The 16,310-nt window shown below is 41.8% G+C and overlaps 1 protein-coding gene across 1 annotated transcript in view; it reads left to right on the plus strand.

Moving 5' to 3' along the window:
• LGALS12 (galectin 12) overlaps positions 1-16,310 on the plus strand; it is a 143,117-nt gene that overhangs the window by 98,120 nt on the left and 28,687 nt on the right. Inside the window, exons 5-7 of the mRNA XM_069208052.1 lie at positions 4,237-4,275; positions 6,066-6,092; positions 14,678-14,766. Of these exons, the coding sequence (XP_069064153.1) occupies positions 4,237-4,275; positions 6,066-6,092; positions 14,678-14,766 (155 nt within the window). The remainder of the gene's footprint in view (positions 1-4,236; positions 4,276-6,065; positions 6,093-14,677; positions 14,767-16,310) is intronic.

Here is a 16,310-nt window from a genome sequence, read left to right on the forward strand (position 1 = left end):
AGTGGTAACAACGCGGTCGTTGTTCTGACTGCGTTGTTCAGGCATGAGTTGTTCCAACACATGTTCCCCTAAATGACATCCAAGGGTGACTGCGAGCGACCTAGGAAGAAACAAATCTTGAGTTTCACTGGGACAAGGGAAACCTAGTCTCAAGGAATAAAACTGCATATCTCGCCCACTAAAGAGATAAGAATAAGATTAATTTTATATAGGGAATCCTGAGCACAGCTAGGTAGATAAATGGCCTCCAGCAAAGGATCCACACTTTTGTGCACACAGTGTCCCACAGGGACATTATTGTTCACTCAGTTGCGGTGAAGTGTGCACACACCCACATAACACATTTATTTTGCATAGCTCAAACATCAGGATGGACAAGGGACCACCTTACTGATGCCATGATAGACCTTTTGCTTGAGAGAGCCATTAGACTGCCCTCTCATAAGGGTATTAAAAAAAAATCGCATGTGCCTAAAGGCGACAATTATGTGGGCTGCTGCACCAGTCACCTCCTAGTACGGGCAGTTCAAAGATTCACTTTGGAGGTTCATTTTGGGTAAAATTCCTGCCAGCAGAACTAAGCTTTAATCAATAACAGTATGGGAAGAGCACATCCAATCTATTTACTGAATGCGAGCAACTGGAGCACAACATGGGGTGGACCAGAAAAATGTGCCAGGCTGGGCTATACAATCTATTAAACTTATGCTGAGTGCTTTTGTTTCATCATCTCATAAAACAATTAACCAGAGTTAGTAATTGTGGTGTAGGTGTGTAATGCATTTATTGTGTTATTTTGAAGTCTTTTACTGTTAAATAACTAAGCTTGGCCAAAGTGAACTCCAGCGCAATTTCTCTTGGCTACGTTAAGATACCTTTTTGTAAAGCATAAGCCAAATTATTTGTGGGTGCCTTTTGATTGCTGTCTTATTTGAAGAACGGGGATCGCACTATATATGGTGTATAGTAAACAGGTGGGTTTTAAGTGGTTTTCATGATATGGACTAATGTGAATATGGATTTTATGAAGGTCATTCTAAGAGTTGGGTGCTTGCACTGCAAAGCCTCTGATTCCTGGCAGAGGCCTCTGGAACATGTAGCATTGTGCACTGTGGAGCAATACCAGTGAAGTGTCTTTTTAAGCTTTTGTTTTGGGTGATGGGCTGTTGATGTATTTTTGACCCCAGTTACTAAGCACCCAATGGTACAGGTAGCATTCTCACCCTAGCTGACAGTGCATATATATTGTTCAATTCACCATTGACAAAGGTATCCATTGCTGTAGGGTGGAAATGGTAGTAAACAAGAATTGGCCTCAGATGTCTGTGTAGGAAAAATGCTCCTTATGTGACAGCAATGCTTTGAGTGTTCACACTGTAGTCAATGTTGAAGTACACTCCAGTGTTTTCCAATGATTTGGCAAATGGTGCTTTGAGGGCTGGTGCAGAAGGATTTGTGGGGGCTCTGACAGTGTGCAGTTGTCCAAACAACCCAGCCCTGGGTTTTGGAACTGCAGATCATAATTAACCGCTGATCAGTTATTCTACCACGGCCCTAGTTTCTGGCCCTCATTCCAGGCATGGGGGTTACAGGAAGATGGGTGCCAGTAACTTTGAGTTAGGGGTGGTGCGGCAGAATTACTTGGATTTCAAGTAGGACCCAGAGGGTCAGGGCTGGCTTTCGAGCTGGTGTCAACTGGTGCAGCGGTCTTTCTTTCTGCCCACCCAGTGAACTCCTTCTCCAAATATTCCTCCCTAATAACCTCCAACAGTGCCACTCATCTCTCCATAGCCCCTCTCTCACAAGCATTTCAGTTGTTTTATAGTACTACTCATGCCAGTGTGTGTGTCAGAGCAATTTACATGACACTGACATTACATGACTGGTAGTAGAATAAAACTGATCTCTCTCCAGCAGGAAGATTAATCACAAGAGTTATCTTGACATGTTTATTGCTGTCTGAAACGTGTTCTACACACCAGGGCCTCTGCAGTGGGTGCTTTTAAACCAATAAGTTATTTCTGGGCACAGTGACCTGCCCTGAGGTCAGCACCAGGGGTGGCTGCACAGCCCTAAAGCAGACCCTTCTGAGAGTCCACTAAGAAATTAGCAATTACTGAAAGATTTCCTGGGTCTGATTCCCCCTCATGATTTCTCACTTCTCCTTAGTTTTGCCTGGCGATTTCTGATGCTTCCAGCAGTCAAAATCTCAGCGTAAAAGTAAACAGATCTGCAGTGTTCCCTAAATCACATTATTCTGAAGGGGGCAATAAATGAAGCGGCCACTCATATTCAGGGCAAAGTGGCACTGACCTTCTGCCTCTGCAGGGAAACCTCACCTTGGTTTGTTAAATCGAAGGCGTCAGTGTCTTCAGGGCAGAGACAGGTTGACGTCTGTCTATAGCTTTAGGGGAGATTGCACACACCGATTTGACAGAAGGTTGGGTGGGGGTGCTGCCAGGGTATTCCTGTGACTTCTAACAAATGGAAAGGCGCCTAGTTATTCTTTGTACTCTGGTGAGCTCATCAACAGATCACACTCTCTTAGATCACTGTTGTTTCAACTTCATTTTCTAGAGTCCTCCTGAGCACTATTGTTTTTTTTTAAATTTTTAGATCAAGTGTAAGCGTTTGACCTCGTGCATACTTTTTAGTATACTTCTTATGGCTTAAAGCGATTTTATTTGTTGGTTGCAGTGCTCCTTTATTGGGGCCATAAGTCTTCTCAGGCTGCTCTGCTATTATAAACTTCATAAGAGCTGAAATGCGAGGCAAAAACGCTTGCAAGAATTTTCATTCTGTTAACCATAAAAAGAAAATACTTTTCCAGCCTTATTTTTCAATTTCTGTTCACACGTCTATGCAACTCGAGGTAGTGTAGTCATCTTCTCGTTTCCATTTGCTATCTTCATTTCACTCTGACTCTGTCACTGTGTAGAAGTTATTCGATCTGTTGCAATCAATGCACTACTCCTCAATATTAACCATCACTCTTCTTTCCATGTGTCTCTTTTCATTCACACTCATGGACTCTCTTACCCTCTGCAAGGTTCTGCTGCTTTCAGTATTCTTCTGTTCATCTTTCTCCCCTCTGCCTCTGCCTCTTTTTGACACACTTTAAACCTTTCCTTCGTTATCTGTTGCTCAATCTATTTATGCTAAAGCCCTCTTTCCAGGCTCATTTTCCCTGCCACTGTTCACCATTCGCTATAATATCTTGTTATGAGTAACTCTGCAATCCTTCCTTATAGCCCATATCTTTCTGCCAAGTTCCTTCTCAGCCCTTTCTCTGGTACAGATCATGTGTAGCTAGCTGACCATGGGGTGACATACTTTGAATAGCAATAGTGTATTTTACAACACTTATTTTTATTATCAATTCAAATCTGGACCTAGGAAGAATCCTTGTGAAACCCTCTACTAATAGAGACGCATTGTAGATAACTCTTCTCACTAAACACATTTTCTGCCAGCTAGCAAGTTATTGCTTGCTGTTTATCTCGGATATGAACTGCAGGTCAGGCATTTGAATCATGGTAAATCGTCCTTCGGAGGCTCATAAGTACTCTTGAATTGGGTAACAGTAAAGCATATTTAGAGTGTTGGATGAAACGCTATGTAAAAACATGCGGTTATTTCAGCATATTTCCCTCAAATGCTGAAAGATTACATTGTTAAACACCATGTCCTCATTCTTAATGTTCTCTGTTAAACAGAGGAATATTCTTTTGCTCAGTGTCTCGGACTGCGGGGAGAGCTACATTCTACACTCATGCCTTCAGGTTTCGTCCTATAAATTCTGGCACTCATAGTTTTTTAATGTGAAAATGTGGAACTGATATATACAGAATGTGAAGGCAAGAAATATTGCTCATATGGCATCCTGGAATCCGTACACAATTCTAAATACGTGAGGGAGCGCAGTTAAAAATTCCAGAGTAAGTGCCTTTATGAAATGACCCACTTTAATTGTTTTTAAAAGGCACATTCACTCTAAATGTTTAAAAGTCCGTGGCGGTGGCCACTGAAATTGTGGCAGGAAAAGATGAAAATTATGAGGCAAGGTTAACCAATGTATGTGGCAAGAAAATTCCAAATATCAATTTACAACACTAATACCTCTAACTCAAGCAAATGCGAGACCTATTGCATTATAAATGCTTGTACTATGTTTCTGAACAATGCATCCATATAACCTTGTTAATCTGAAACATTTTTCTCCCCTCCTCCGTTTAGCCTTATACAATGGACAAAATCGAATATCCCATCTGCCAGGTAAGCTATGGCTCTGAGACAGTAAGGCGATCGTTATTAGAAAAGAAAGATTAACATTTAATGTGAAACAGGAGAAGTGGAAGCCAATCTTTAGGGAAATGGTGTATGGGCATTTTCAGCAGATCGGCTTGAGCCAGCGTGTCATTTGTCTGTGGGAGTAGGAAAGCCACTCAAGCGTGATGGGGAATGAACGAGGCCCATTTGAAATGTACAGGGCCACTGACTAGGAGTGAACCAGCTATAGGAGCTCAGTGATTGGAAATGAACGAGACCCTATTGCAGTAACTGAGGCCAGTGTGGGAATGAACAGGGCACCATTAGCAGTGTACGAGTCCAGGGACAGCGAATTCCTTTAAATCCCTCAGGTTTTCTTGTAGCACTGGATCATGATCGCATTGACGGTGGTTACCAACAGGTCACAAGGGCAACTGGTCCATGTCCTAAATAGTCTTGTGAGGCAGAAGTGCTGCATGCTTCTCTATTGGTGGTGAAGGGGTTTGGGTCGCAGGAGTGCCTTGCTTGTTGTTCATTGTTGTATCTGGGACATTGTGCTATATGCGTTTGAACATAATGCCTGGTCTGTATGTAAGCCCTTTTGTGGTTTTGTCAACATTTCAAACAGAATTTATGTACTGGATTGGTATAAATTTGAGATTAATATTTTTCTCTTTAGACTAATCTTGCTGTTATTAAAGAAATTAATTTAAGTGAGGTACCAGATGGGATGCTCCCATTTACTTTTTTCATCTCTGTTAGCAAAAGTGATGGTAGAGCACGAGTTGGTGCCAATCCGGACAGCCTATGAAGTAAAGGGTGTCGCCTCTCCAGCGATTCTGGCCCTGTACGTTTGAAGTAGGTTTGAAATAATGGATGCATCAGTGGATAATTTGTAAAAAAAAAAAAAAAATGCCACGCCCAAAATATTTTCAAAAAGCCCACCACAGCTCATCCACTGTCCCTGTCTGTGCTGTGAAATGCAAGTGCCAACAATACCTGCAAACAAGCACATTTACCAAATTGAACCAGGTCAGCAAAAGGAGTAAAAATAGCAAAGGTACACTGGTGTTACTATTTTTAGATATTTTGAATTGTTAAAGATTCTGTTGAAATGTTCTGCTTAAAATTAGACTGCACTACCATATGGTGAAATGTCAGAAAAATGTGCCGGTATTAAAATAAATTTATAAAAGCCAGTGCTGAGCCCTGGTAAACATTGTCACAAATTAAACACCGCATTAACCCACTGATCCATCTGTGTAAATTGAAGGGTGCAGGTTCGACTCCCAGTGGCATCGTCATAGCCATCACTTAAAGAAGCTTTCTCTTACTATGACCCAGGATTATGAAATGAGCTAGTTCTTCAACGTGCTCTTTCACTGCAAAACTTCAAAAAGTAACTAAAGACTCAAATTATCGTGCCTTCATCTGCCTGATCACTCACTCCAACCTCTCAGACATCAGCACCTCACCCCTTTGCTCCCCTAGAACAACAGTATTCATATTTTCTTTAGCTACGTAAATATACTTGTGTGCACTCTGTAATCATGTACACAAAATATTTATTACAGTTACTATGTAAAGTGCACACAGGACAAAGCCCGCACTGAAGAAAGCACTCAATAAAATGGTTAACATTTAAGTTGGTCACATGTGATAATTTTTATTGCTGACTTGCCAACTTTCAGGTTATGAATTGCATTCTGCGAATGTCTCTAGTAATATTATAAACCTCTAATTTCAACAGTTTTTAACTTTGTGCCTAAAACTTTGTATTATTTTCTATTTCACAGCCATTTCTTCTCAACAGCAAGTCACTGGTGAGTGATTCACTTCTTCATTGTTCTCCCTTCAGTGAGTTTGAAGGAGGCGCAGAGTTCTACTGGCAGCAGCAGCAGGAACTAGATGATTTCTTCCACCTATTTGCCTTGGGAGGTTTTCACTTAACATGTATTAAAATGTATTTTGAATGTAGCTTTGCTTGCGTTGTTGGCCTGGAATTCTGCTACTTGTTTGCAAGTAAGGCTGCTTGCATTACGATCTGCGAACATGAGATGCCAGTCCCGGAGGTGAGAGGAGAAAGTTCCTGTTGGTCAATATTTCCTTAACCTTTGCGCATTCACACCATGTTTCAGATGCTTTCTTCAGGCGGCCAGTGGCCTTCTGGACAATTGTAGCACCTGCCTGTATAGAAAAATGCATTAGCCAGCCCAATAGTTTTATCCAAAACTAAAAGTGTCTTTTAAGTTACTGGCAAGTTTAGGCACTCTTATGTAACAGCACAATCTTTTTTTTGATTATATCAAAATAAACCATAAAAGCACAATATCATATAATCACAAAATCATAAAACATTGATCTACAGTTATCCAAAATCTTACATTCCGTCATAAAAAGTCCATGTCCGCAGCATACATGCATAATGTTAGAATCAAATCTCCTCAATTAAATACGAATAAACCACCTTAACAATAAATAAATAGGACACAGTAGCGGCTGACCACATCCCAAAAGCATGTGTCACGCCTTTCTCGCATATATGGCATTGAAAACAATACTAAAACAGTGCATCACTGACATCCTTCAAACGGACAAATATAAAAATTAAGATTATTTCTAAAAATAAAAAAAACGGAACATATATAATGCTACATGCAGAGATAATATATAATCTATTAACACATAGACATTGCTTACTTTATAAAAATTCAGCAACCCCAATCAGAATAGTGTTATCATAAAACCACATCACACTGCAGATGCCCCACATTGTATATAGATATAAAATTGCAATGGCTAGACGCTTCGCTTTTCCAAGTGTGTCTGGGCTTTCCTTGCACACACACATTCAGCAGAAAATGTTGCTAAAGCGTAACATACAATGTCATCTTTTAATTCCTTCAAATACTGAAATCCTTTTCAATAATCAATCAGCTGCTCTCTAAAAAAAAAACATTTTCAGATATTGTTTCTTGTAATTGCAGTAACATTTACAGAAACGTGCTAAGTGCAGTGTGGACTGAGTAGTTCTGTTATCACATGGACATTTTGAGTTGTTAGGACCCCAAACACCCCAGTTCGAGAATACAACAAGATGATGGGTTGTGGAGAAATTAAAGAGATTTAAAAGATATCTGTGGTATACACTGGGGACTAAACTAATATAAGGTTGGAACCCTGGATGCTTAAAAGGTGACCTATAGCTCGGCACAGTAATTTTAGTCTCATCTCTCAAATACCTTTCCTGACCACTTAAACCAAGGGTATATTCTTTTAAATCCCTTTCGAAATCTGTACTATATTTTCTTGGATCTTCCATGAATTCCTATCTGAGTTATCAATATCCTTTACTTAGGGCCAGATTTAAATGCTGGCTGTAAGAGGTCCACCGCCACTTGGGTGACGGACGCGCCATCGGGCAGCTTGACAGTCCACCCGCTCAATTTAGATGTTGGCAGTCCCATGAATAATAACCTACCCAAGTCCCACGGACTCTACCAAGGATTCAAATCCACCGCTATGGCACCATAGGAAAGAGTGGTTGACGGTCGCAATCCAGCCAACCACTTTGGATGTGCCTTACCACCAAACAAAATGTGACAGTCCAGACTCAGACTTGGCAGAATGAAGGGAAAAATGTGTGAAAACTCACCTTTTCTCCTAATTCCACTTCAGTTTCCAGGTGGCCTCACCCTCCATTGCTGCCGCCACTGGACCACGGAGTAAACATGGCTCTTCTGTCGCTGGACACAAAGTTCAAGAACTCACGTTGACTGTATACATTGGGGGGATCACTACACATGGGCTCGGGACCACTGCAGACATGAACGTGCCACAGTAATATTTTTAGATGACTGTGACATGCATATGTCAGGGACATGAGTGGGTCAGACACGGATGAGGACGCACTGGTACACAACACATCTCACACAGTCACAAATGTAATTTTGGTGTCAGTATTCATTGGCAAATGAATGCTGGCACCACATTCTCACCTTTCAACTGTGTCCATGCTTGCATTTTGAACGGGGACCTGTACCTATCATGTTGTGCTTCAAGTTGTGTGTGTGAGTACGTACGTGTGTCTGCGGATGTGAGATGCGATTGGCTGGTTGAGGTGGAGATGGTGCTGTGGTTGTGTCAGTATGTGTGCCTCTGGCATTTACGAATATATAGACTCTTCTGAGACCGACTGTGCTATGGATCTAATATTCTGCTGTGGGGACTGCCCAGGCCACTACACAGCACGCCACTTAGTGGAGTGGTCAACCAATGATATTGCAATAATGGGCGACCTATATTTTGATGGGCGCTTACTCACATTTGGCCAGCTCACGGAGAATAACATTATATCACCAGGGCAATTTCTCACCCATCGACAACTATGCTCTGCTATACAGACACTCTGGGGACAAGCGGAGACTGAACCACATCATCATACAAACAATATACACTATGGGTCCTGGTCGTCACCTCATAACCTGGCTATATAAACCCATACTTGAAGTTTACTGTGTATCCCTAGATTCGCTCAGGTGTCAATGGTAGACGGACGTGGGCAGGGAACTAACCAATAGGGAATGGGAAACAGCACTATCCCATCCCAGGAAGGTCACCCGCAACTCCTGTTTCAAGAATATACAGTTTTACCTCCTACACATAGCATACCTAACCCCAGCCCGTCTCAATAAGTACTATCCCATGGCACGCCTCACATGCCCACGCTGTCCTCAAGAAGAGGCGGATCTGCGTCACATGCTTTGGGCTTGCCTGACACTTCACCTCTATTAGTCCACAATACACACTACCCTACAGGGACTGTTGAAAATACCTGACTTGAACACATGGGAAGCCAGCGCCCTAGCTATTTTTAAACAGAAGAAAACACATACAGTGTGGTCTCGTTTTACGACTTTAACCCTTTTGCTGGCAGTCCGTGTGATCATGCTCCACTGGCTGTCACCTGCCCCTGGTGGAGGCCTGGAGGGGAGCCTTAATTAAATAGCGGTGATGGAGGAAGAGGTCCTACGCCGGGAGGAGGTGCGGGGCCTCCACCATCGTCCCATCCCACAGCATTGGCCAGCGATTCTCACCCATTTCGGGCAGCAGCCTCGTGACGATACCAGGCCTCCATAGGCTGTGACACCTATGGCAGCAGGGCACATGGCTGATCTGCATGACTTTCAGATAACATTTCCATATATGCAATCAGACACCAAACCCCCCCCCCCCCCCCCGGCCCTTTGAGGACCTCCTCCTTCTACCTTGATAGATACAAGCGCCACCAGCCTACATGCACCCCTGCGCATAACATACCTGCAACTTGTGACACCGTGCTGACCCCATCCCATGCAACTCTGAACAGTCAACGCCATTCTCCCCTTAATCCTACCCAGTTCTGTTACCCCCTACAGTATACATATTGTTCAAAACTTTAAGTGCATTCACACATCCTTTAGTATGCACACATGAAACAAAACATAATAATGTTATAGCACAAATGTAATACTCTACATTGTGAATACGAGCAAATAGCCGCTCTTCCACTTGGAACTGCACAAAGCACTACATAACATGGTAACATAACCAAGATCTTAATCAGGAACTATATAGCTAATATAGGCAATCTAAGGATTTTTTTAGTGCCTGGTCCAATGCTAAACAGTTTCTAGGTATTAGTTGAGTATATTGAGTCTCTGTTTTAGACCAGACGGAATGTTTAGCCTCTATTATATCCATTAGATAATGGAGCCCCCATTTCATGTGTATAACAGTCTCTGGGATGGAATGCGGTACAGCAAGGAGTCTAAAGAACTTATTCTCCTGCCTTTGTAATATTGTATTATCTCCTCTTTCACGCCCTCACCTTAATCCTGCACCATATGTTGCTGCAGCAACTGTTTTGGCACTGTAGAGGGTCAACATTCCTTTGATTGGCTTGGTACCTAATTTGGTTACAAATCTAAAAATCCTTTATTATTTCTTAGCATATTGATGGAGCTGTAATGATTCCAGCCCCCCACCGCTGAAAACTGTAAACCTTTAAAATCTTACTCCCATTTATATAAAATGAACTAGTCTTCCTCCTGCTTTTGCCAGAGCACGAGGAAAACGTTTTTCCTTGATTATTCCTTAAATCGATCTTTTCCATCAACTCAGTCTTAAATCGATCTTTTCCATAAACTCAGTAAAAGTATTGCTAAGTCTCTGTAAATGTATTGGGGTTAGGGAAAATAAAACTGTGTCTTTTGTATTCAAGAGAAGCCATACAGGTCACGAGCTAACTCTAGGAGTAGCGGCACCAAGCCATTGCAATTTCCCATCAATGCCATTGCTGTATGTAGAAAAGAGGAATGGTGCAAAAACATATCTTTCACACACTTCCCTTTCCATCCTAAATGACTGCGATAGTTCCCCTCCCCCCATGGACGCTATTGCACACTCAACAATAAGGTACTATACATATCGGCTAGCAATGGGACTCTAAACTTTGGAGCCCCCCAACTAAACCACACACTTTCACAGCTAACTATGGTTTACCAAGTCAAACAAACAGGTACGGTCCATAAAGCACATGGATAGACTACCTTTGTTTGCTTTTGTGTACTTCACCATTAGAATGTTCAGGTTGAGACACTTTTCCACAGTTCCCAACCCTCTCCTGAAACCATATTGTACACTGATCAGTATGTCATTATCTTCAGCCCACTGTTCTAGTCTTTCTATGCTAACCCTCCCTAGTAGTTTGCTGAAGAATCAAGCAGAGAGATGGGTTGATAACACTTTGGGTCACTTTTAGAACTCTTCTTAAAGATTGGAATGATTAAAGTTTTAGACCAGGATGGTGGTATAATTCGTCACCCACAAAGTTTAGGACCTTAGTTAGCAGGGGCACCCATAGGGAAGGAAGATATTTACAAGTGTCCACCGGGACGCCATCAGGGCCAGGGGTTCTTCCATCCGGGCTTGTGGTTAGTATGTTAACATAGCCCTAATCATACATGAATTCTGTGTCTCATCCTTGCATACATTTATTTAACCACTGATTGATTCTTGCATTCACTCAATTACTAATCCACAATAAAAAACATGCTTAGCAAGCAAATGCAAGATGAATTAAAATAACAAAGGTGGAAACAAAGAGAACATCCCTCCCTTAATTGTGATGGGCAGGTACAACAACAATTAAATTCAATCAATGTTATTGTAAAATGTGAATTGTTGTTTTAAGGTTGTAGATGTTCTGCTAAAGTCAGTAGAGATGGTTAAGTACCTCACGTCATTACTAGATGAGCTTCTTCTAAAGTCAGCAGAAGAAGTGCAGTAGCATAATTTGTACCGATGTTGTATGTAGTAAGACTCTTCCCGTGCAAAATCGGAAAAAACAATGTGCATTGCTTGTACCTCCATATTTTGAAATGTTAAAGGCATTCCTGTGCCAAGAAAAACAATCTTGCACATAAAATAATTTGTATGCATTGTATTCTTGCCCAGTACCTTCGTGAAATCATTTAATAAAAGATCAAGCAAACATTCCTTTGAGAAGTAACAGGCTGTGGATCTAGAACCTATTGAGTTAAGGACTAAATGCCGTGTTTTCACAGATTACGAGTGCTGGGATAATTTCACAGTCTCACTGTTTCCCTATAGTATATTCCAGCAGGTCAAACCCTAAATTTATCAGGAGAAAAGAAATTAGGGTTTTTTTTGGGGGGAGGGGTGCAAAGCATTGGTAATTGTGTGATTTTTAAGAAGACTCCATGTGTTAGGACTCATGTTCCTCTTGAAATCTCTTAATCTTAATAGGAGGTGTTTACCACGTGTGGTAAATATCTCATACTGATGTAATATTATTTACAACATGTGGTAAATACCACACTCCTATTCCTCAGAACTTGTAATGGGCACCTTTCATTATTTTCCTTTTGTTTTACCCACTACTGAAGCATTTAGTACAGTCTGCATTTTAATCGGCTGAGTTTATCCTTCCACCGTGGTCAGGCTACTATTTTTTTGTTTTCAAGTGTTTTTTTTTTTTCCTGTCATTTAATATTTAGCACTTGATTGGATAGTGTGTTCTGCAACGTCCTGTCTACATCTGGCTGCCTTTCTCCCGTGCCCTTTCTCCCTTCCCTTATGATGCCCGCTATCTCTCTTCATCCTCTGGTTCTGCAGTTATCATCAATCGCCTTGTAACTCCATTCTTGCCTCCATATTGCTCTTTCCCAGGGACACTGAGCACTACTGTTGTTCAGTGTCTCCCCCCCCCTCTCTCTCTCCTTTCTCTCCTTTCTCTCCTTCTCCCCTGCCTCTCCCTCCCTACACTCTGCCCACCATGAATGACTTCTTTTGCGAATTCTCATAGATTTGCACCAGCATCAACAAAACCAGTAGTGATGGCTTTTTATCTAAGAATGTTATTTTCAATACTAAAAATGGCCTTCACATTACATGTAGAAGCAACATTTCTGCCACCATGGAAATATCAAAAATAACATTTAGCCATCTTGGAATGTTATTTTCAATAATGGTTTTGGCTTTGCCAGTTCCTGTTCCTAATTACCAGAACTGGCAATCATCAAACTTTGGCAAAGAAGACAAAATGACTTTGCCAATTCCACCACATCGGCATCCAAGGGGACGTGCTCAGATGAATCACCTCCTTCCTCACTGGAAGAACTCAGAGCATCCACCTCACATGTTTCACCTCTAAACCCAAGGAGATCATCTGCAGTGTCTCCCAGGGCTCATCCATCAGCCCCACGCTCTTCAGCGCATATATGACCCTGCCGGCCAACATCGTGGGATCCCAGGGTCTCAACATAATTTCCTACACAGATGACACACACCTCATCCTCTCACTCACGACTACCCCTCCACTATCAGAATCAATTTCCACAGATGCATGACAAGCTTCGCTAACTGAATGAACACCTACCTGCAGCTGAGCACAGACAAGATGGAAGCATGGATCTTTGGCAATAGCGGCAAAACACAGGGAGCGACTCCTGGTGGCCATCGGACCTAGGACCCGCACTCACTCCCTCCAACCATGCCAGAAACCTCAGAATCATCATTGACAACAAGCTCACCATGAAATCACGGATCAACGCAATCTCCTCTGCCTGCTTCTCCACTTTGCGTATGCTATGTAAGATTTTCAAGAGGCTACCCAGACGCACTGTGACTCAGGCCTTCCTCACCAGCCGAGTGTTCTACGGCAATGCCCTCTACGTAGGAATCGCCACACACCTTCTACAGAGACTACAGACCATATAGAAAGTCGCAGCCAGACTCATCCTCTGCCTACCTAGATGAACCCACATCACACCCCACCTCGGGTAACTCCATTGACTCTCCGTACAGAAGAGATGTCAATTCAAGCTTCTTATACACGCACACCAGGCTCTATACCACCAAGGAGCCATGTACATTAACCACTGCCTGAGCTTCGACAAACCGTCGAAGACTACGCTCTGCCTCCCTTTCACTTGCCCATACTCCCCACATCTACCGAAGCAGAAGATCAGGACGCTCCTTCTCTCACATTGCAGCAAAAACCTTGAACAGCCTCCCCATGCATCTCCGGACGATCACCTCACTTCTGGAATTCCAAATGGCCCTCATGACCTGGCTGTTGGAATAACTCTCCAACACCTGCAAGCACCTGGATACCCTATCGGGTGATTAGCCACGCCTTAAAAATCTTGATTGGTATGGTATGATTGCACTATGCATAAGACAGAAATACCTTAATCTAGTGCTGCCTATAATTACAGCATCAACCATTATTCACCCTGTGTAACGGAGGAGTGCTAGAAGACGCCTGTGAAATAGCATGATAGAAGAATTCTAAATATTGTTTAAAGCAGTGGTTCTTAACCTGTAATCCGGGGGCCTCTGGGGCCCACAAAGTTTAAGCAAGGGGTATGTGATTTAGAAAATAAATAATATTAACAGATTTAAAAAATGCATAACATAAAGGAGCAAAATGTTTAAACGTTCTATAAATGTGAAGGAATTTGAAATTGGGGCTAAAAATTGAGTTAGTATCCTGAGATTACAGCAAACAGATTACAGTATTGACAATGAGTGTCTTAAATTTAATTTACAAAAACTCCAACCTTCTCATTAAAATGTTGCAGCTTCCCGTAATGACTCAGTGGGGCCACTAGAATTCCAATAAGAATTCACATCGACAGAAGTCAAAAGGTTAAAAACCACTGGTCTAAAGAATTTGTAAAACGTATTTTGTAAGAATTGCTGCTTTTCTAATTTGAAATTTGAAAATCCTCTAATTAAAAAGTTCAGTTCTAAAAAGGCCACATTTCCTCTTATTGGTTTCACGGCTGGTGCTGACCTTTGTTTTTTTTTTTTTTTTTTTTTTTTTTTTTCTTTCTGCCAGACTGTGCCATACAACTGCAGGCTCACGGAGAGACTGACGCCAGGTCACATGATCACGCTGCGTGGGCTGGTGAACTCCGACCCCAAGGAGTAAGTGCAGACAGATATGACAGTTTGGTTGTCAAACGTTACAAGGGACTAAAAAATATGAAAAAGGTTTGGACCTCTCATAGTTACGAGCTCATATTTAGAACTTGGATGCCTTTCTACTACTCTTGAAATAGGGCAGCCTATGTAATACTTGGTAAATGTGCATTATAATAAGGTCAAATAGCTGAAAAGTTTTTCTTAGTGGGTGACTTCCAGAGCCAGTGCTGAGGCAGTCCATTTATACCACTAGTACCGTCCACCGCACTGCGGGCATTAGCCACTGTTTTTGATGAACTTTTAAAGTGTCCGGCATGAATTTAGAGGAGTCTGCCAAACCTGAACCCCCACCCCAAGAAAAGAATGAAAAAACGGTGCCTGGTGATGGATTGTGAAGCTCAGTTTTTACATAAATTGACTAAATGTCTAGAGGTTCTGATGTGCCAGTACTGCACTGTTCACATATTTTGTGATGTACCCAGCACACCTTGCTCTCATAACGGCTATTGGGGTTTACTCTGCTGAAAAGGTCCTTAAAATGTGATGGTAAGAAAGTTTTCAGCACAATGTCCCTAAAATTGGTTAAAGGGGTAAATATTAAAACAAAATAACCTTACCTAAACTGAGCATACTTGGCAAAGCTGGTCAATGAGAATCAATCACAAAAATTAGAGGCGGGTTTATGAAACAACCAACTTTATCCTAGCATTGTTTAAAGATATATTCAGTATTTACAACTGCATGAGCCTAACCACATTTGCAGCAGTCAGCCGACATCAGCTGGTGCAAGCAAATCAAGGGTCATATGTATCAAAGGGTTTTACCCATTCTGTGTCTATGGGAAAATGTGTTTGTACATATGGCCTGACTTTGACACAGAGCACAAGGATAGGAAAGCTGAGGAGGAATGCTGACCTACATTACAGAAAAAAAACTAAATTCTCTCTCATACTTATGGCACTCCCTCATTCCCTCTTCTTCTTCTGTTCGGCCCACACCCTCACAGTTTTCCCTCGCTGTCACATTCTTGCACTACATTTCTCCTCATTTTAATTTTTTTCACTATCTAGCAACTTGATCTTTTTGCTCCCTATTTTTCCATCCCTCACTCGCTCCTTTCTACTTGAATATTTTTCTCACACCATCATATGAACTGAAAATTACTACCAGCAAGAAATCAGCCTGCTTATATAGCGCACATTGAATTACGTGAACTCAATGTATTTCTTAACCTGCAGCCAATGCAACTAACAAGTGCTAGAAATAAAACACTATATGTGAAGTATAAAAGGATAGTAGCTGTTCCTGCCTATATGATTCTGCCTGCAAGTCCAAGTTTTTTTTTTTTTTTTTTTTTAACTGGGAAGCAAGGAGAAATAAATAGCTGTTGAGGACAGACTGCCAAACGTTCTTGAAAAACAAGGGAGATTGAGGCTGCAAATTGCCTAACAAGAGTAGACAGCTTCTGTAGGAAGCTGGCTCTGTATAAACTATATCAAAATGAGATCTAGTGGGCACAGAGTCCAGGGGTTCCCCAGAGGCTTAAC

This window comes from Pleurodeles waltl, chromosome 9 (assembly GCF_031143425.1).
Source record: "Pleurodeles waltl isolate 20211129_DDA chromosome 9, aPleWal1.hap1.20221129, whole genome shotgun sequence".
In the NCBI taxonomy this organism is placed as follows: domain Eukaryota; kingdom Metazoa; phylum Chordata; class Amphibia; order Caudata; family Salamandridae; genus Pleurodeles; species Pleurodeles waltl.